Source organism: Sprattus sprattus (assembly GCF_963457725.1).
Source record: "Sprattus sprattus genome assembly, chromosome: 12".
NCBI lineage: Eukaryota > Metazoa > Chordata > Actinopteri > Clupeiformes > Clupeidae > Sprattus > Sprattus sprattus.
The window spans coordinates 32,328,992-32,352,240 of NC_137910.1; the positions used below are offsets into that span (position 1 = coordinate 32,328,992).

Consider the following 23,249-nt stretch of genomic DNA (forward strand, 5'->3'; position numbering starts at 1 on the left):
GAATCTCTACCATTTCTATTTTTAGATAAATGATTCACAACTAATCTGTATAGGTTGAACATTTATCAAATCAATGTGTCCAGGATGTTTCCCATCCTTTCTAGAGCAGCTCTATTAGGCTGCTGCAGACTTACCATGGTGCCAAAGGGGATGGCCCGAGAGGCGTGGTAGTACATGGCAATGAAGTTGATGAAGAAGGCCACGCCACACACCATGGCCGGGATCAGAAAGGCCCCGATGAACATCTGTTTGATCCATCTCCTTCCTAGAACAGTGGACATACATCAACAGCTTATAGCATCTGTGCAATTCCCTTTTAAACTGTAAAGTGAAAAGGGCTGTTGGGATTCTGAAAAGTTTTAAAGGTAAAAAACACTCTACGTACCCCCTTGTTTGGCATACAAACTTCCGCCAAAGTAACCATTGACGGGAGATGTGGCAGCATACACAAAGATAGCTGTGCTCAGCATGGATCCTCTCCTGCACACACAGTAACAGGATACGCTTACAAAACAATTCCAAGAGTACACTAAAAACAAGACTTATACAACATTTACTCTGCTATTCTAGAGCTACTTTTGCCATCAACATACTGCTGTTACATATGTGAAGGACGAGACACCACAACATTCAGGTATTAGAAAAGAAAGCATGCAGAGATTGCTTAAGTTGAAGAGCTGGACTAAATGTAATATTCTAATGTTTTCTCTGAATGCTGGTGTTTTAGAGGGTTTGGAAACAGTAAAAATACTGAAGCAAGGAACTTACTCAGTATACAAATCCCCAATCATGGCCACAACAATGACGATGAAGGACACAGAGAAGATTTGACAGCCAGAACCGATGAGTGAAGAGAACATCATGGGGTGACTGGATGGTCGAAACACATCACCATGAACCTGCTTCCATCCATACTCATCCCCAAGATCCCGGTCCTGGAAGAGAAAAAACGCACATATGGATAAAGTGGCTCTCTTCCATGAAGCTTTGATCGGTGAAGAACCAAGGCAATTGTGGTTGTATGCAGAGTCTCTCCCATACCAGCTGCTGAAGATTGAAACTTCTTCAGAGTAGTCATAGGTGTCTTGGTGGCCTCGCTTACTAGTCTCCTTCTTGCATGGTCACTCAGTTTGTAAGGACTGCCTGATCTAGGCAGATTTACACATGTGCCATATTCCTTCCATTTCTTGATGATGGATTGAACAGAATTTCAGGGGATGTTAAGTGTCTTGGACATTTTTTTGTATCCTTCCCCTGACTTTTCAATGATGTTTGACTGTGTTAGGAAAGTTTGACATAGTGTCAAAGTAGGTATGTCAACAGATTTCGCTAAATGTAGCCGTTAGCATCTCGCTATTAGCAATTCCGCTGTGCTGCCTTAACGGCGATTTGGGCTCATTTTAAGATAAATGATGACGACAGGAGTAAGGCACAGTGTAATATCTGCACTGCTACGGTGTCGAGGGGCGGAAAGGAAAGTACTTCGTTTGACACAAGCAATTTGATTAAACATCTGAAGACGCACCATAGTGCTGAGCACACAAGGTTCACTCATGCCAGTGGCGCAAGAGACCAAAGCAACCAAAAGGAAAAAACGTGCACGGACACAGACAGAGAGAGAGAGAGAAGGGGAGGAAGAGAGCCAGACTTATAGTGCCACATAGGTGATTGTTTGTAAACTTGAGCCGGAGACTCTTTTGATCCTTTTGTAACTGAACGGTGCTCATGTGCTTATCCAGGAATCGTTCTGTTCACTTTTTGTTAAGCAGACTGTGTTGTTAACTATGCAGCAAATTGAATTGCCTTTATCTGGCATTTTATCTTTACATTTTGTCTAATGGGATGATATTGACTCTTTTTTTTTTTGTTGTTAAAACCAGAAAGCTCTGTTTATTTTTGGCTTGAGATAGCCTTCTTTTAATGTTGTACTATAGGCTTGACATAATCTGCAGAGGATAAAATAAAATCTTTCATGGAAATCAAATCTAAGAAGTATCGGTATTGGCAAGTACACAAATAAAAATACTTCTACTCGTATCGGTTTGTAAAAAAGTGGTATCGGTGCATCCCTAGAATGGACCTTCCAGACACAGGTGTCGTTATACTACAATCACTTGAGACACATTCACTGCACACTGATCCCCATTTCACTAATTGTGAGACTTCTAGCACCAATTGGCTGGACCTCTGTTGAATTAGGTCAGTCTATTTAAAGGGGGTGAATACTTATGCAATCACTTATTTTCATTACATATTTTTATTTAATTTACATAACCGTGTAGAAATCTGTTTTCACTTTGACATTAAAGAGGGCTTTTTTGTGAATTTTTATGTCCAGAAAGCCAACTTATATTGACCATGACTGATTTATAAAAACAATAAAAGGGTAAAACATCCAAGGGGGTGAATACTTATGCAAGGCACTGTATGCCCCTATTGTTGTTGACCTCAACTAGTTGCATTGATCTTGGCATGATTCACTTACCGGATCCCCTATTCCTATCCTTTTTCAAGTTCAACTAACTATTTGTAAACTTGTGAACATGGATACAACAATTCAATTCCTTAAACTCACGTCTTCATTAAAGCAGCACAACGGATCAATAGCTATTAGCTAAAGGTATGCTAGCAGCTAAAACTAACGAAATCTCTTGAAATGTGCTGACTTTGACATTATGACAAACTAGTTACTCAATGACTGTCCTTACACAGTCAAACATCAAGCAAGTACAACACAAGACAAAGCAAGACGGCAAATAAGCTACTTACTAGATCGGCAGAAAGTAAACAAGTCAGGCCGGCGGGCTGTGGCAGGCAAAACTACAGAACGCAGTAATATGCCTATGGGCCCTGGTATGGCAATGGCACGGATGCGATTCTCGCTATTAAAAGTCATTGTAGCGCCCCAATTTTTTTTAAGCTGTTATTTTGAGGTTAAACTGCTTATCCTTACCCTAATCCTGAAGTATAATTGTTGCATAATGGGGCTTTAAGACACTTCTGCATGCACTGCATGAACTCAATCAAGAACAGGTTCCCAAGAGGGTGAGAGATGGCTTACCATGTCATCCATCTCCTCTTCTTTGCTGTATCTAGCATAGTCTTTCCGTAGTGTCCTCATCAGAATCATAGACACCAAACCAACAAGGAAAATGACCATCATGAAGGAGTTGAATATTGAAAACCAGTGAATCTATTAAAGAACAGAACAGAAGGACACGGGACATTAGCAGCACATCACCAAACACACACAAGCACAACACAAGACATTGGTATGCCAATTCAGTCTTCATATCATTTAAGCCCACTTACAACCTTGTAGATACAAAAATAAATAAAATGCTGTTTATCGTTTCAGCTAATTACGATATTGGTAACAATCTGATGGGATTGAATAGAATAAGACAATTAGGGCCAATAGTTTTCCGCGAAAACGGAAAACGGACGGAATACGCGGAATGGACCATCTGAAACGGAATGGACCACTGAAAACGGAATTGCAACTTTTCAAACGGAAACATAATTTTGTGCATCAAAATCGCCTAAAACCCCCTGTATTTTACCCTGTAAGACTGAATGTCTTTCAAATAAACACAACAACGATCGCAACAATGAACAAACATTAATTAAAGAACAAAAGCGGTCAGAAAATGTCACGTCTGCGCTGAACTCTGCTCCGGCCACGCCCCCCTTTTCAAGGGTAGTCACGTTCATTTGCTCATCTTCCCAATCGCATTAAAAACTAAAAATGTTAAGTCTTCTGTTGTGTTGATGGCTGGCAAACAACAATCTAAGAAGGGCACGTATTATTCACTGAGTTACCAAGCAGTCTAATTTATGGGGACTAATTAGCACTGCACTGAATTACATTACCATGACTTATTGCTACACAATAACAATTACACAACTAATATTACTAGATACATATAATAGTGGACATTACACTAGGCAACATGGATGTCATTCATATCTCATCCAGTCGAAATCTTAACAGGATTGAACCCATCTTTATTACAGCGTATCAACATAAGAACAGAACATAGCTAAATCTCCGCTTAGCATCATGCTAATCACTACTAATAGCACGAGCAGGTAGCCCAAAATTTGGTATTTAATACACGCTCTATTACAGAAGCAACTTCATGAAAACCCTTACTTTCATTAAGTATGCACATAATGCCTCACATACAGGTCGAACAATGATGATTTAAGCATTGGAAATGTATAAGGCACAGTATGGTCAACTACTTAGCGACAAACTGAACTGGACAGTATCTTAACTGTGGGTGCTGCACGCACGCAAACAGCGTTGCTAGGCAACATCACTATCAACAGAGTTTTTGATACAGTTAACGTGCAGAAAGGCATTATACGGCTGTTTTTATTTTTTTTTACGCGGAATCACGGAATTTCCAAAAACGTGACACGGAATTTGCTTTTTTTTGACGCGGAAAACTATTGGCCCTAGACAATGAGGACATTCCAGGAGAAACATTATATCAATTTTATCATGTATCTCGGGTTCCAATCAGACCAACGTGATTATAGCATTAACAGAAACTTTAAAGGCTTTTCATTGCAATAAATCCATTGACAAATAAAATGATTGTTTGAAAAAGTACCTAAAATAACTGAAATATTCAGTTATGCATATGTCTCACATTCTTCACAGCATAGGACAGCGTAAATACACACCCCTTCCATAGTCGTTCTATTCACATGTTTAAGACTTTGTTGTTATTCGGATTTCACTGGCAGAAAAGTTCACTGTAAATTAAATTCCACCCAGGTCCAAGCGTAATTCCTTTGACCTTGCTGTGTGCTAGTATGAGCTATTTATTGCATTCACATAATGTGTGAGATAAACTGTTATGGTGGGTAAAACGCAACATTATTGTAAACAACAAACGCAAAGCATTACATGGCCAGTCACAAATTGTTTACTTTATGTACTAGTGAGCTCTTAGGCCTAACTCTTAGTGGCCCTTTGTAGGCCTACCCATTCAGTGAATGCATGTGGACCTTTATGGCATGTTAAATGCCCCAACACGCATGTTGGTATGTGTAGACAGGCAAGAATTAGCCTATAGTGCAATTTGTGTGGCAGTTTCAGCTTCAGTGTTCCAGGCATTCTCTTGTTGAAGGAGATCCTTGCCCCAGGTGCCTTAGCGCTGGCTCTAAGGGGTTCAGGCTCTGGGCTTTAACCCTAACCCTAACCCATTCTCTTGTTGAAGGAGATCCTTGGCCCAGGTGCCTTAGTGCTGGCTCTAAGGGGTTCAGGCTCTGGGCTCTGATGCACCGTGAGAATAGTTCCATTGTTTGTTGGTGCTCTTTAAAAAAAAATTTGAATTGAATTATGTGTGTTAAGATACGGAAGGGTGTTAACAGGCCCTTCTGCATATTTAGTATTCAAATGCCATTAGCCTTCTTACGTCACCTTCTGATAACAACCAATAATAATCAAAAATGTTAGATAGACATTTAATAGTCCATATGAATAAAGTGACTCAAGACATGTGAATCCCCTACCAAAACAGTTTATCACTGTAGTTTAGTTTTAGCACATTCCAGCACAGGTCAAAAGTTACTTTTACACAATATAATTATTTGGTAGTAATTTCAGAGAAAAATATCTATGGCACAAGGCAATCTATACGAATACCCAAGTCCATTCCTTCATGATGTGTCTATTCTCCCCCTCACTTCAGACTGTTGCACATTCTCAGCCACCCAAATCCTTTCAAAGAGTCCCCTGCTTTCTGCTGCCCATGACTGGGCTTCCCCAAGAAATGCTTGAGCCCAGTGCAGAAGTGTTTTTGAAGAGTAACCAAAGCTAAATTAATGCAAACACACATTTGCAGAGAGACAGAGCTGAATGAACGTAACAACTATGGTAAGACATACAACCTCCCAGGAATCCTTTTTAAAACCAATTGAGATTCCACATATAGTTCTCAATCTCCCATATCCAGATATTATAGGCTGAATATTTGTTTAAGCACCCTGCAGTGTACACTGGCAGCTATTCAAAGGCCAGGAGGGTTGCAAATGGACCAAATCAGTCTGATATTCAACTTAAGGTAGCCTATAACCTAATAGCAAAAAGCATTTCTATTGTTACAGAGAGAGTAAGTGTGATTGTCAGAAGTGGTTATTAATAAAAGTTCCGTCATACTTCTGAAATATTTGACATGAACCACCAATGGAAAATATAATTATTTGGGCCATCACATTCATCACCCCCTGTCCATATGTTGGTGGGTTGGTAGAGTTCCAAAGCAAAATAAGTTGTCTAGCTAGCAGAGATGAAAATGCAATGACATCTGATTGGTATTTTCAGTTTAGCTCCTGAAGAAGTTGTGGAGCTCACAGCTTCCCATTTACAGAGTCAGGGTCAATTTTTTGGTTAAAGATCTGACAGTGTGTGTCAAAAATTGCAGAGCAATAAGGGCCAGGTTAAGAGCAGGATCAAAACATGTGAGATCTGCTGGTGCCTGATCATTGAACAGGTGAATTGATCCCGACCATGAGTGGGAATACAACAAACTATGGATGCATTTACTCTTGACTATGGGTGTGACCTCTGTTTCTCTCCACTTCCGTCTCCTTCAGCAGGTCATATACGTGGCAAATAGGTGTCCTTGTTTGTCATGGGAGGACTCTCCTCTCCTACTTCAGACAGCTGTTGTGCCTGGTCAAAAACAGGAGCCTGTTGTAGTTGCTGTGTTGGTCCACCATGTGGTACGTTCTGTAAGGTTCCAGTTGAGCCTACCTTTTGTTTTCCCTATTGTAACAAGTTTGTTAAACAGTCTAGGGGAGCAGATACAGTCCTGTTTTGGCTTAGTTATGGAGTGAGGGGAGTGTTTATTCATTAAGACTGATTCCACTCATGAAAAACATTTTGTTTTTTTTCTTGTTTTAGCCTTACCTCCTCCTGAAGTCTTTTGGTTATGCTACCTGTTTTGCTTCCCTGGAGTAAATACATGTCATTATTTCACAATCACACATGGACAATCAAACTATTGTTTTTCTTAATTAGAATTAATATTAGTAGTAGTAATTCCGGTTTTGATGCCATTTCTCGCCCTAACAGCTCTGAGATCAACTGTGATCCCTCCATCCTGATCATGTGTAACGTGCTTGTGAATATTGTTGCTATTCAACCAATCATTCATTCATTTCATATTGTTATTCCTCCCTCTTTTTTCCTATTGAAATGAATGGTGAAAGTAAGGAAATTGTGATGTTATTCTCCACCAGTGCTTAGGCAGACTGATGAGGCAGTCTAAGCTTGTAATACCAGACTTCATGGATACTCATGTGCAGTAACTTTCAAATAAAGAAACCAAAACCACTGTGGATTAATTAAATGAATTGTTGAGTTGTTTACTCCACCTATAAGCCGAGTATCCACTCCGCTCCATTACCTAACCCTAACCCTATAAGCCGAGTATCCACTCCGCTCCATTTCCTAACCCTAACCCTATAAGCCGAGTATCCACTCCGCTCCATTACCTAACCCTAACCCTAACCCTATAAGCCGAGTATCCACTCCGCTCCATTACCTAACCCTAACCCTAACCCTATAAGCCGAGTATCCACTCCGCTCCATTTCCTAACCCTAACCCTATAAGCCGAGTATCCACTCCGCTCCATTACCTAACCCTAACCCTAACCCTATAAGCCGAGTATCCACTCCGCTCAATTACCTAACCCTAACCCTAACCCTATAAGCAGAGTATCCACTCCGCTCCATTTCCTAACCCTAACCCCAACCCTAACCCTATAAGCCGAGTATCCACTCCGCTCCATTTCCTCCGTGTGGACGCAGACATTTTTGACATGGCTCTGTTTGTACGTGATAAAAAAAGTACCGGATTCAAAAAAGGCCGAATTCGTTGAAACTTTGGATTCGTGTGGACGGGCCTAAATTCAGCATGGACTTGCTCCTCCCTAAAAACTAAACTAATTAACCATTACCATTTGAAAAGAACAACTAATGAAGGGGGATAACATTGTCCATCCAGTGCAAAATATGCACACCTCTCAATTTCAGTTATGGTACATTTTCAACACTATATTATTTGTCCGTGGATTTAAGGCTTTCAGGTTTATGTCCCAATCCCTATTCACTCCTTGTCGCTTTGCGGACTGACATGTAGGGGTAGGATTATCACAATTCTCTTTGGCATCACAGGGTAGAGCAACGTGGTAGGGCTACATAGTGGTTCAAATTTAGTTTTTTCAAAAGCACAATCAAAATCGAGTGGTATGATACATTTTCCAGAATGCATTGCAAAATACGCACAAGCAAGGTATAACTAATCGGCCCGCAAAAAAACAAAGCAACCATTGGGTACTTTCTTTCTTTCCTTAACATTATTTCAAATGTTTTCAATGGCAGAGCATTCATTTTAAGAGTGGTAACCGTAAACTTCGAGGCACTTGCAAACAATCGGTAGGGGTAAAAAAAAGAAAGAAAATAAATTGGATTGGATCTGTTGACGCAGTCACCACATTTGTATAAAAGTGCTGTGAAGTTTGGAAATTAAATTCAAGCCTAAATGGATCTAACTTTGGCTTGCTATGTTTACTGTTCCCATCTTTCTGGCCTCATGTACTGCCTGAATGTTTTGAGACATAAAACAGTTGGCATGTAACCAGCCAGTCTGCCACAGCGTGGCACAAACCAAGGGGCAGAAAAATATATGACACACCAGTTACAAACATCATGCGAAACAATATGTGTATTGTAGACTCTCAGCCATGATGTTTAAAAAAAATATAATACAAATTATAATAATACAAATCAAAAATTGACAGATCTTATTTCACTTACGTTACAGATTTGTGTACAGCTGTTTTGATCACTTTGCTGTTCTGTGACTGTTTTGTGTTCTGCGTTCCCAAGAATGTAAAATTCACTTACTCTGTGTTGAAAAAAGGATGGGTCAAGGTATTTATCAAATCGGTCCTCAAATTTGACATCAGACTTCTTCCATTTTACCTATGGTAAAAGCAGCGACAATGTTAACCTTCAATTCAGTCTTTTTATATACACAATTAACAATAATTGTATAATAAAAGAATAAATTAAGTTCAGCAACCTTGTAATGTTTTCAGCGGATATACGGTTAATTCTACCAATATAATGACACTGAAATGTACTCACAGAGTAGGACATAGCAATCCTTGTGTTTGGCACCAGCTTAACTTTCCCTTCACTGGTCAGGTTGACATCAACAATCCTGTCATCATTGAATCCAATCTCCAGTTTCTTATAGGTCCAGAGGAAATGATCCTCTCCATTCTCATCCGCTTCTCCAACAATGCCTGAGTAAACAAAGAGCATTGACTGACACATTGGTAATATTACCTCCTTTAAATGAGTTAACATGGTGTCAAAGGGATAGAGGTGGAAGAAAATAAGCCTTTACAAAACAAACTTTATGAACAATGTGACAACATACCAAACAGTAAACTCACAGCTATGGAGAAACAACAGTGTGTACCATTTGGTACCCAAATGTTGGTGTACTTAAATGTATCTAAGTAAAATGTTCACTGTAACAACAACATTATCTGCAATGCACGGCTGGTCCAACCATGCAGTAATACCATGCAATAAAAGAAACTAAACATAGAAATTACACAGTTCAGTATAGTACCAAGTACACATCCTTGAGGCCATTTTCATTTCTCTTCACTTGACTCAAAATAAATGTGGGAAGACAATAAGGAGGCACAAATAATTCTCACCCCAAATTGGAAGATCGTCAATGTACATTTGATACCAGTAGTGATTCTTGATAGCATAGACAAAAGCATCCCGTTTGGCTTTGTCCAGCTCAATCTCACAGTATGTGGTCTGCATGACTTCATCTGAGGACAAAACATGGTTAAATTAGAGAGATCGCAAAGCAAAAAATAAAGCAATTCATGTTTTCATGCTTTTTAAAATAGCTTGACAGTAATGCCCTTTACAGTAGACTATTCTCTCCCCATCCACACTCAGCCCAGCTTAGAAGTTGCCAAACGGGCTGAGAGAGGGCAGAGAGGGGCTGAGAGGAGCGGGAGGCCTAAACTCATGTGAATGATGAATCTCAAACAAGGACATTTAAATTGCATAGATTTCTTTCATTCATATATTGATTCAACCTTAATTCTCTGGAATACATTGAGGGTAGCCTATCTTTTCAATGATGACAAGATTACAAATAAAACAACACATCTCCAAAGCCAAACACAGACATAGAAACTGCTTCAAAAATCCTTGTTCTAGCTGGATTGGTTTCTGTAAAAGGTTTTTTGTCTATATGGTAATTCAGTGTAGGTTTCCTGCCAAGACACGCGCCAAAATATTTCTATTAAGTGACTCCCATTTGCAGTGTATATATGCAAACTGCTATAATATATATTTCTATTGATTATTTGCATTAAGTACTAGTTTAAGATTATCAGAGCTTGATGTTGAGGTTGAATGCAGTTGCATGGCTAGTTGAAGAGTCAGCAGTTCAATACATAATAGTGCCATCAGCGTAAAGATGAGCTTGACAACCATTCAATGAAGAGACAATATCATTAATATGAATGGTGAAGAGGGCAGGACCCAAAATGGATCCTTGGGGAACACCCTTAAGAGCTCCTGACCTAACCCACTAAAACCTCTTAAATAAATTGTTAAATCATTTCTGATGTTCAAATGGTATGCGTCCCGCTCCCAATTGGCTCCCTTCTCTCAAATGCAAGGGTGCACACAAAAAAGAAGTTAGCTTAACAAACAAGAAGTTAGCCTAAGATGCAACGTATAAGGAATTTCTTAATTTCTTCAGCGTTATGCTAGAGGCAATAATGAGTTAAAACCAAATATAGTCTACAATGTCTACAGTAATGGAACTCAAATCAAATGGACTGGAAAATAAGAATACTAATTGAGAAGAAAACACCAGGAGGATGATGAGAACTAGGAGTGCTCGGAGTGAAGGAAAGGTACAAGTTCAACCCTGACTGGCTTAGGGATTTCAAGTTGCTTGAATATGAAAAATAAGCAGTACGATGTTCTGAAAGATTTGTAAGGAGACCCTCGTGTCACTTGCAGACTCTACTCTCTTTATCTCCAAAAACTCACTTAAGACGTGATCAAACACAACGCACTAACAAAAGCTTCCAAGATCTTTGCTTAGCGAGGTAATAAGGAGATTGGATGGCAATTATTGAAATAATTTCTGTTACCACCTTTATGTAAAGGACTCACATAGGTCAATATCCAGACACTAGAAAATATGCCCATTGAGATAGAAAGACAGATAGGAAAAATACAGGTAAATTGCTCTGTGAATCGAAACAGACAGTCTCCAGGAAAAAGGGACAGTTGAACGTAGATAACTCCCAAACTACTACGTCAGCATCAGCCTTGCAAAGTTCAGGGTGGTTTTAGGCAGTGTTTGGTGTGTTGACACATTTTCAATTTTGTCAACCTAATTACCAGCATTTATGATTTCCATCACAGTTCAGTCGATTTATTTAGTTTACAACTCATCACATATTTTAGGGTGCAGTACACTTTAAGGATCTTATGTGACATCCACATGAGGATGTCATGTGTGACTGTCAGTATGGTAATGTTATGATAATCAATACAATAACACAGGTGTACCATCACATAGAGATGTCTCTTCATCAATACTGTATATGAATGTTCTTGTACAGTACGTTCAAAACACAATTTCCTGGGCACTGCTTTCATTCCTGTGTCTGATGTGTGTGATTAACTAGTGATCCACTACTGCTGCTTAACAAGCACACTTCACATTTTCTTGCAGAAATGCATCTCTACTTAACAGAAATAGGAAAAAGGCTAACTGGTACAGATTAAAGATGACCACACAGATTAACACATTAAGAGGTGCTAATTGCAAGTCTGGCTAGCTGTCGGCAAGCAAGCTTAATGATTTAACCCATGCCTGTAAAACCTATGGGCGATTTCAGAAACCCCCCCTAAAACCTGAAGTTTTTCTAGAAATTCAGCAATTGTGTCAACGCTTACTACATTACTGATTTCTCAGCCCCTGTAACAGATAGGAACACAATTCAAAAAGTATTTGAGAGCTTACACCTGTGGCTTTCATGGGAATTTTTATTTACAAATATTTACAATATTTACATACACCTTCTCAAAAGTAAAAAAAATATGTAAAAGTGCAGGAACAGCACAAAACAGTAAAAAAAAAAAAAAAAAGTAGGCTATATGACAAAGTATATAACAAAGTGAAATAAAGTATATAACTATATAATTATAAGTATATAATGCTTAAAGGGCAAGTTTTAACTTTTGAGTTGTTTACTTGTTTTATTATGAGCAGAAGGGAATAGGATTAACATCTGTTTTGTTGTCCGTGTAGTATTTGTATACCAGTGATATTTTATGCTCATTTGGACACTATGGATGGAGAATGGATCTGACAGTGTCAACCTCTGAGTTGTTTACTTGTTTTATTATGAGCAGAAGGGAATAAGATTTTGATCAACAATTATAACTATTTTGTTGTCCATGTAGTTTTTACAGTGATATTTTTATGCTCATTTGGATCACTGAGATACAGATGAACTAGTTTAGTGTCAAATATTCCATTCAAAGGGAAAAAACAGGAATAATTCAAATAAAAAACAAAACAAATTTCAAGTACATCTCATTTAGCAACTGATAAATACTCACTGTATGCTGGGCTGAAATGGAAGGCAACCAAAGCATTCACTATAATAAAGTCAAAATATAGCTGCAAGCAGCGATGGCGGTTTCCTCCTCCAAACATTGCAAACCAGGGAAAAATGTAGTTTTGTGACAATTTGTCACCGTAAAGAAAAATTCATGCTGCAGACTTACCAATGGGATATTAAATTTCAAATGCAATACTGTGCTAGAAAGCTGTGAAATTTGGCACACTCATTAAGGACAGTCCCTTCTTTATTCACAGCAAGTTTCATGCCTCTCATTACACCACTCTAGTGCCACCAACAGGTCAAAGTTGGACTTGTGTTTACACATGCAACTTTTGAACCGTATGACTGATTTTCAAAAATGAGGTACCATTAGATTCCCTGGATCAAGACGAATTAAACACACTCTATAACGTCAATATCACTCAAATATTTGCTGACATTTGACTTCACTTCCTGTTTGGCGCCTTTTCTGCTGAATTTGAGTGGCTGTACCGGACAAACGGTTATGAGGATCAAAATTCTAAATAGTAACTTTTGTGAGGCTAGGTCTGAAGATCATCTCTGGTGATTTTGAAGAAGATTTGCCAAAAATTGTAGGAGGAGTAGGCTTTCAAAGGTTTTTGATAAAACCGGAAATAGTGGAAAATTTATATAACCGGAAATTGACGCCATGGGGTGGGTTTAATTCGTCTTGATCCAGGGAATCCAATGGTACCTCATTTTTGAAAATCGGTCATACGGCTCAAAAGTTGCATGTGTTACAAAAGTCCAACTTTGACCTGTTGGTGGCACTAGAGTGGTGTAATGAGAGGCATGAAAACTTGGTGTGAATGAAGAAGGGACTGTCCTTAATGAGTGTGCCAAATTTCACAAAAAGTTACCATATGGTTCTAGGGGCTGCCATTGACTCCCATGGTACTAACATAATAAATATAGCTGCAAGCAGCGATGGCGGTTTCCTCCTCCAAACATTGCGAACCAGGGGAAAATTTAATTTTGTGACAATTTGTCACTGTATAGAAAAATCCATGCTGCAGACTTGCCAATGGGATATTACATTTCAAATCCAACATTTACAATGCTTTTGCCCTGAAGTTTAGACTGAGTGGAGGTTGTGTGTGTGCGCTTACCCCGTGTGTCTGTGAGAATGTATGTGTGTGACACCAAGCTGTGTGTCTGTGAGAATGTGTGTGCGTAAAACAAAGCCTGCGCGTGTGTTAAGGGGAGACTGAGTGTGTGAGATTTAGGAGCCGCGCGGATGAGGAGACAGAGAGACATTCTATAGAGAACCACCCTAGCAAGTAGTCAAGCGTGCATGTTTCAAATATTCACCAAAAATTTACTTTTCATCTTACAGTCAACTTTTTTTCAGATTTGTGTACTAAACACTCTCAAGTGTCTTCATATGAACTTGTGATTGAATCAGAGTTTCACTTTTTGACCTGCAGATGTGTAAAGCATTATTTTAGCATTAACAATGTATCCAATTTGCTTTATATCAATCATTTTTCAAGATATGAAGTTGCCTTTGCACATGGGAACATGTTGTAGTGTCTTCCAAGTGACATACCAGTTTGGTGTTGATATCTCAAAGATTAGCTGAGATATGACTTCACTTCCTGTTTGGCTGCTTTTCTGCTGAATTTGAGTAGCTGTACCGGACAAACCATATGGTAACTTTTTATGAAATTCGGCACAATTATTAAGGACAGTCCCTTCTTTATTCATACAAAGTTTCATGTCTCATTTTACCACTCTAGCGCCACCAACGGGTCAAAGTTGGACTTGTGTTAACACACGCAACTTTTGAACCGCATGACCGATTTTCAAAAATGAGGTACCATTGGATTCCCTGGATCAAGACGAATTAAACACACCATGTGGCGTAAATTTCACTCAAATATTTGCTGACATATGACCTCACTTCCTGTTTGGCCGCTTTTCTGCTGAATTTGAGTGGCTGTACCGGACAAACGGTTGTGAGGATCAAAATTCTAAAAAGTAACTTTTGTGAGGCTAGGTCTGAAGATCATCTCTGGTGATTTTGAAGAAGATTTGCCAAAAATTGTAGGAGGAGTAGGCTTTCAAAGGTTTTTGATAAAACTGGAAATAGCGGAAAATCTATATAACCGGAAATTGACGCCATGGGGTGGGTTTAATTCGTCTTGATCCAGGGAATCCAATGGTACCTCATTTTTTGAAAATCGGTCATACGGCTCAAAAGTTGCATGTGTTACAAAAGTCCAACTTTGACCTGTTGGTGGCACTAGAGTGGTGTAATGAGAGCCATGAAACTTGGTGTGAATGAAGAAGGGACTGTCCTTAATGAGTGTGCCAAATTTCACAAAAAGTTACCATATGGTTCTATGGGCTGCCATTGACTCCCATTGCAGCAACATAATAATAATACTAACCGGAGGAAACCTAATAACAATAGGTTACCTCCTACCGGAGGAAACCTAATGAGGATTCAGTAGCATTAACTGATTATAAACAACAACATTCTATAAGGGACTGATTATTGTTTCGAAATACTACTCTAGTTACTAGACTATATAATAATGCAAAGAATAGAGAGATGTCCATAGTTATTAATTGTATTTCAAATTTGCTCGTTCACACTCTTGCTTACTGGAGAAAGTTTTAACAGCAAGCTAGCTAGCTAGCTTAGTGTTAACATAGCCCTCTACCATATTCCCTTTCATTTACCTCAAGTAAACCCAGTGTTTCCCACACATTGACGAGACTATGGCGCACCGCCATAGTCTAATTTCGGCCGCCATAGTCTCTGCGTGCACTTTTTTTTTTTGCTCAGACGAAGTGCGTGTCGCTCTCATTGGGATTGCATAAAAGCACGAAGTTCGGCTGTCTGCCTGCGACTGTGCCGAAAACAAAACACTGTTGAGATATGTTAGTGTTTCCCCTACCATTGTATAAGGGGGGCGCCCCGCCCCCCCAACGGCACCCCCCCTGAAAGGTCAAGTTAACTTTGCTCAATTTAATTTTCTATAAAGCGCCAGATCACAACGGAAGTCAGTTAAGGATACCTTTCCTATAGAACAGGTCTATACTCTATAGCTTGTTATCTATCTATAAATCCAGGAATCTCTGTGTGTCTGTCAGGGTGTCAGTCTGTCTAGGGCGTATCTCACTGACGGTAGTTACGTTAGTTATGAGATTTGGCATGTAGCTTATGCATGTCATGAACCTGTGCATCCTTGATTTTGAAGATTTTTGAATTCATGGTTTAAGAGATATTTGTATTTTACCGTTTCCCGTAGGGACTAATGGGTTATCGCTTCCCGTAGCACCGAAATGACGTCACAAATTACGTCACAAACAATATTAGCGGTATTAAAACTATCCTGCCTTCACTCAAAGTTCAGAATAGCGTTGGATACGATAAAGAGGTCCGCATTCAAATTCTTCTTGGTGAACAGATACAGACTTTTGCTCAGGTAATCTTAAGACAGTGATTGATTTTATCTATTCGTTTATATTAAGCTTCTTTAGGCTATATTAAGTTTCAAAGTAATGTCTAGAGTTCAGACAGGGAATAGTAATCCATCAAAATATTCATATTGTTTATTAGTATAGTGTATTTTTACAGTACATTTCTGCACTTATTTGACTTACAACTTGGCAAACTCATTTCATAAGCATGGTTGAAATGTAACTGTGATTACAGCACTTATTCATGGCATATGCAAAACGCATGAATTTTAGCGACGTGAATTATGTCATAGTCATAGAACAGTCGTCGTCATAGATGTTACCCCAGCTGATGCGTATGGGCCTGGCATGTAACCAACTCTCATTACCATGTTAAGTAGTATATTGTAGTTTGATGTATTTGTATAAGAGTTAGCTTTCTATTCAACGTTGCCGGTTAGCCTAGACCAGTGACCATGTGTTCATGGCATGCATCTATTGACGCAATGAGAGAGGTTTTCCGATGTATTAGTGTCCCGATGTATCTGTTATAATTCGTGTGTACTTTGTTTTATCATTATTCCTATATTATAAACCTCAGTCTGCATTTACCCTGGCTGGGAGAGGCTGTCATTCCGAAGATACTGTGTGTGATCGCTAGAGATGCTCCGATCAGGTTTTTTGGTGCCGATCACCGATCACTGAAATCAGTATCTGCCGATCCGATAAAACCGATCACCGATGACGGTGTCGATTGAAGCAATCTATTAATTGTGTAGCATCATTTATTAAATGAATTATTCTTAACAACATTGGTATTGTATTTTAAGTATTTAAATAACAAGAGGAGAGAGTATCATGAATTGACAACCATCAACTTTATTGCAGGGAACGTGCAACATTCCAGTGTAGAAGATCTCACTTACTATAAAATGTGAAAATAATAATAAATATTATTAATAATAAAAATATAAATCTTTAAATGAATATCACAACAATAGAAGCACATATGCAACACGCCACTGTCTAGACGCTCTTGGAAGTATTCAAACCTTACTTCTGATTAAGCAGCATCACTGGCAGATTTGCCTTGATAAATATAAGCATCTCAGCATTTTTAGGAGTCAACCTGCCATTAAAAAATCCGAACCGAGCCCGACGTAATCAATTTCTCAACTGTTCATTCATAGTACTAATGCCACATTGACGTTCGTTTTTTTAAGAATATCCTGGCTTTATTAAACTGGGGCATCAACAGTTAAATGCTCTCTCTCACAAACAAGCGCTGTTAAACGCACAAGCGTACACAATAAGGCCAATAAGCATATTTAAATTAAATGATTCACATTGCGAGAACGTTAAGTAAAATGGTGCGGCTCCTTTAAAAGGAGGGACAACGGTGACGCATAATTTGGATGTAGCGACAAACATTAATGTGCTGTAACAAGTGTTAACCAGTATGTGAGTTTTATTAAAGCATAGCGTGTGTAGCTATTTCATCCCGTTTGTTAACCTTTTCTGCTGTCTGTTTACTAACCAGCAGCAGACGTAAAGGAAAGGGACTTAACCCCGAAGTTAAAAACATGTAATCTACTTCGGCCGTGGAGCATTGTACTCCCCTGCAATCTCCAACTACGTTCAGAGACAGGCAGCAGGAAATGTTAACAAACGGAATGAAATAGCTACACATTACACACGGTATGCTTTTAATAAAACTCACGTTTTATGCTACATCAACGGAGGCACAACAGACAAGTCTTACCATTGAAGATCTTTTAGCACGCCGACATATCCAACAGCCTAATAAGAATCTGCATCGTCTACTTAGCAGAAATATCTCCATACAGTAGATTTCCCTTCGTTTAGTATCATTTTAAACTCTCCAGATGACAGTTTCTCTTTAACTTTCTCCGTGATGCCATTTAATCTGCCTCCACGGGGAACTGCTTTGGAGCAGGCGTTGCAAATTGCAAACGTATTATCTTTCTCCGACACCTTGTAAAATTGCGAGACCGGCGAAGCCATTTTGTCTCGACTTTCGATTTTGACTTTGACCTACCCGCCACCGACAACGGGGGCCAATGAAATTTCATAACATGGAGACACAGCCAATCACAAGCTTCTTTTTTTAAAATAATCATTTTCTACCAGTAGCGGCCTGAAATGCCTGTCTCTAACGTTTTATTGAAACGTCTCTGATAGTAGTTCTCGCAGATTTTAAGTAATCTGATCGGATCGGTTTGATCGTCCGTTTTGAGAACTCCGATCGATAACGATAAGGGGGATATCTGCCGATTACGATCGGCGCCGATCAGATCGGAGCATCCCTAGTGATCGCCTTTGCTCTGTGTTCATTAAACCGGTCAGAGTGTATGAATAAACGGGTGGGTGCCAATCAAATCACAACGCAAGAGTGGAGTACTACAACGCTACAAATGGTAGATAATATTGATAAGCCTCGGAGGCTTTCAGATTGTTCATTGCTTTCCAATCTGTTGCTATGGAGTCCACGAAATACGCGCAAATAAACATGAAAAGGAAACATGCATCACAATAATACTTCAATGTAACCTGTACCTATGTGGAGTGCAAATATGTCTTGCTATTACACTACCCAACAGCTACACCTACGTCTGCTAACACTGCAGAATTCCTACGGGCACTGCACTAGTTTTATTAAACACAATAAATAGCTTTGTGTTATTTATCTTATTTGCACAACGGCATGTCATTGTTGTCACTAGATGATCGCGCGTTTACAATTGTCCTCTGCTCTCTGTATGCGCAAGGCGGACTTCTGCCCCGATGCGCACACGTTACTTTCTGTTTGAAGATAAAATAGCAGTTAGTAGTTGCCGGCCATCTAAAATGCATATTTTGCTCGCAATATATTTGGAAATGCAGACAAAAAGCTGTCCGATTTGAATGGGGGTATTTATTCATGTATATTTTGTCATCACTCGATCTTGAGAGATGTCTTCAAGTAACGTTAATGTTCCAAAGTGAAACATTCTAATGTGTGCACCCAGTCTCAGAGAGTTACTAGCCAGACTAGCGGTAGCTACTGAAAGAATGCCATGGATCCAGCAAAGCGTAGAGATAAACGAATGTATGAATATGAACACCGGGCGTTCTTGCCTGAATGGGAGGAATTATTTGCGGAGCGAAATGGAAAACCCCTTTGCTTAATATGCAGACGTCACGGTCGCATTTTAAAGCCTTGAACTTGGATGCTAACATAGCCCAGGAGTTCCTAAAAGCAGAGCTGGGCAAGCACAAGGTACATTCTTTGATACATCAGTCAGAGAAACAGACTCGGCTAAGTACTCTGAAACGGTCACGTTGGCATCGTATCAGGTGTCATGGAATATTGCTCGATCAAAAAAGTAATATAGTGAGGGAGAGTTTGAAAATTGAACAGAGGATATCTGACATTAACTATAATGAGCACCTTTAGACCATTATAGTCTTCAATATGTTTATTTTTGTGCAATATTTTAAATCTACATTTGTTAATTTCTCTTCCTAAAACAAAGGGTGGCAACTGCTGATACCAAGCTCTTCTCCAGGCACAGTCTGTTTCTCTGCTTTGTTTTGATCAGTCATTGCAGAGAAGGAGGCCTCACATTAATATGTGGAGGCAAAGTGTAGTAGCTGTTCCTAAGCTTTCTCTCCCGGGTCAGGGTGCTCTTGCTTCACACAAATCCCAAACAAAATCTCAGCAGATGTCTTCAATATGTTTATATTTGTGCCATATTTTAAATCTCAATTTGTTAATTTATCTTCCTAAAGAGGACTAGAGGACACTATTTAAAAGGTTATTTCAAAATAAAATCTTATGGGGGAGCATGCCCCCAGACCCCCCTAGTTTTGCTGGGTCACAGGAAAAATAATAGGTTTTATGTAGGGGCTTATCCCCCCCCAAAAAAGTTGGAAGCTCCTGCAAAATCAGGAATTTTAGGCCGAAACCCCCCCCCCCCCTCCCCCCCCCCCCCCCCAAAGTGGTAAACCGGTAAACATGCGCCAGCCGCGCTTCCCCACCCCCCCCAGACATGTTCGCGCCACGCACCCCCCCCCCCCCCCCCCATAGTCTCCAAAATTTCTGTGGGAAACACTGAGTAAACCTACATTTAAGCAAGTAACAATTGTTAACAACATAACCACATTCTGTATCTAACGGTACTCACAATTCACTCCTTGCCTAATTTACTTTGAGCTAAACTCCTTGGCTATAATCCTGGATGTAGTTGAAGAGACGTCATTTGGCAGGCAGAGAGAGAAAGCCAACGATTTTTTTTTTTTAAGCCAAAACATTTGAGGGGTCTGAAGAGCAAACGACACTATCAGGTGTCTATTCTGATGAATTTCATTGGCCCAGAGGCCGACAATTTGGGCAAAAAAAACCCTTATACCGGAAAACTACACAAACGCTTTCCCGTCCTTAAAGGTAGAATGACGCTCCCGGCTTTAATGGTAGAACAGCTGTAATGCTTTCCCGGCTTAAATGGGTTAATACTCCATACTCCAAGCTATTTGAAGGCAGAAGTAAATACAAAGTCTGTCCAATGTATTAATTATTATTATGTAATGTATTAATAATTACCTTCTATGAATCATGGCTTTTCTGTGTTTCTTTGTGTGGGTAACTTAGATTATTAGGTGCCAGCACCACTTAGTTTGCATATGTGTAAGACTAACATGCGGGATCAGTGAGGGAACCTCTTGTCTATGTTTGGGTGAGCTCAGAGGTGATAAGAAGGGTCAAACTGTGCTTGTTCAACCCTGTGTAAAACTGACATCCTTGCATCTCAGAGAGCGCGGGGATGACACAAAGGGACGTTTAGTCGAATGTGGATATTGCGTGGCTATTCTTGCTGATACTACAAACATTTATGGCTTCAGAATTAGATAAATCTTAAGTATATAAACCCTGTGCGATGTTTGTGAATTTGCTTCACTTTCATCCTTGTGCTGTGAGTGAGACTGATTGCAATTGTTACTGAATAAATATACTGATCTACAACTCCGGAGTCCTGAGATAACCTAAGTTTCACCTAAGTTATTTCTTCACATTGGGATGACCTCTTTAGTTACTCCCGAAATGCTTTAAAAGATGTGTAATCTGATTTCACACATTTTTGAGGACACAACCATACAATTACGGAGATTTCTATCTGGGAGTTCTCTGCCTACAGTAAGAACAGTAATGCATACCACCATAACTGGCTGAAAACACAATTGCATTTTGCTGGAATTGAAATTGTTTAGTTTTTTTTTGCCACCTGTAGGCTAAGGCGGCGTTCACACTAGACTTCTTTTTTTTTTTTTTTTTTTTTAAGTGCAGCCTTCAGCGCCTTTTGAGCTCTTCAGAATTCATGGATTTAATGTGACGTCACTGTCTTTTAAGCACCGCCATATTTGTGTCTGATGGAAACACATTACGGTCATAACCTACGGTCACAACTCACATAAAGTTCAAAACGCTAGGGTTGTGCTGTTGAATGTGACAACCTAGATATACAATTGCTAAAGATTTAGGGAATGACTGACCTGTTAAGTGAAATGCAGCACGTTGATACAGTCGTAGAAATGGCTGTGTATTATCAAAGCTATCGATATAGCTACTATCTTGAGCAAGCTACAGTGCTAGCAGTAATAGCTAGCGAGTTGTTTACGGTCACAACCCACAGACAGTTCAAAATGCCCTGGATATGTTGTGCTGTTGAATGCGACAACAGTCACCAAAGAAAACCTAGATGTACAATTGATAAAATAGTGAATAGTTGCTGTATCTTAGCACTCTACTGAGCAAGCTAGAGTAATAATAGCTAGCAAGCTATTTAGCCCTTCACCCAGGGCTTGGCTACAACTCGTTAGCCAATATTGGCACTCTTGCCTCCTCAGAAGAGTTTCTGTACGCTTGAAATCTCCGGTTTATGGGGATGGATTATGTACAAGATAAATGTCAATGTCGGGAAAAGAAAGATGGGGCAGATGCTTTGCAAAAACACAGTTAATCACTAACGGCTAGTAGCATGCTAACATTAGATAGGTAGCTCAGACACCTCGCAAATCCTGTTAAAGGTATTTTTCAGTTACAATAATGATAGAATTTAAATTGTACAGTGTCTATTTCTCAGTAACTTTCTAAAAATCTAAGCAAAAAAAAGTAAAACTAAAAACTTCTAGGTTCAAATCCGATGATCTACGGCGTTTGGTCGGCAATTTTTAAACTAAGGTAGAAGGTTACTAGGGAAGGTACGCGACTACCTACTCTTCTCGTCCTGATTGGTCAGCTGTCAAAAAGGCGCTCAACATCACCCGGCGCTTTTCTGAAAAGTTGAGAAAATTGAACTCAAAAAGGCGTCGCGTTAAAAAAAAAAAAATAAGTCTAGTGTGAACGTGGCCTAATACTCTACAGACAAGCATTTTAGCACAGTGGAGCTACAGGAGTTGTATTATACAGCATCTTTATGAAGCGAACCCTTACCGTAAAAATGTTAATATTACTAACATGAGATGATATGGACCTGGGTCACTCACAGTAATGTGGGCTTAGTCAAGGTCATGCTGACAGACAAAATAACAATAATTCAGCTAGTTTATGATTAAATTAGATTATGTTTTCTTGATGCATCAACAATTCAACCTTCATCATCGCATCAAATCATGGCATAGGACACAGACACAGCTCCCTTTGAGTCCCTGTTAATCATGTAGCTATGCTATGCTTCAACTATCCCTCACCCTGCTGCCTCAACTACCCCCTCACCCTGCTCCGGCTGCCTCAACTACCCCTTCATCCTGCTCCTGCTGCTTCAACTACCCCTTCATCCTGCTCCTCCTGCTTCAACTACCCCTTCATCCTGCTCCTGCTGCCTCAACTACCCCCTCACCTTGCTCCTCCTGCTTCAACTACCCCCTCACCCTGCTCCTGCTGCCTCAACTACCCCCTCACCCTGCTCCTGCTGCTTCAACTACCCCCTCACCCTGCTCCTGCTGCCTCAACTACCCCCTCACCCTGCTCCTCCTGCTTCAACTACCCCCTCACCCTGCTCCTGCTGCTTCAACTACCCCCTCACCCTGCTCCGGCTGCC

General features: G+C 39.7%; 1 protein-coding gene across 2 annotated transcripts in view; it reads right to left on the reverse strand.

The window, feature by feature from the left end:
* tm9sf3 (transmembrane 9 superfamily member 3) overlaps window positions 1–23,249 on the reverse strand; it is a 67,479-nt gene that overhangs the window by 12,634 nt on the left and 31,596 nt on the right. For both annotated transcript variants that reach the window (XM_080849274.1, XM_080849273.1), the window contains 7 exons: window positions 9,760–9,882; window positions 9,173–9,333; window positions 8,930–9,007; window positions 3,062–3,193; window positions 769–935; window positions 386–480; window positions 135–265 (listed from right to left, as the gene is read on the reverse strand). In XM_080849274.1, coding sequence (XP_080705400.1) covers window positions 135–265; window positions 386–480; window positions 769–935; window positions 3,062–3,193; window positions 8,930–9,007; window positions 9,173–9,333; window positions 9,760–9,882 — 887 coding nt within the window. The remainder of the gene's footprint in view (window positions 1–134; window positions 266–385; window positions 481–768; window positions 936–3,061; window positions 3,194–8,929; window positions 9,008–9,172; window positions 9,334–9,759; window positions 9,883–23,249) is intronic.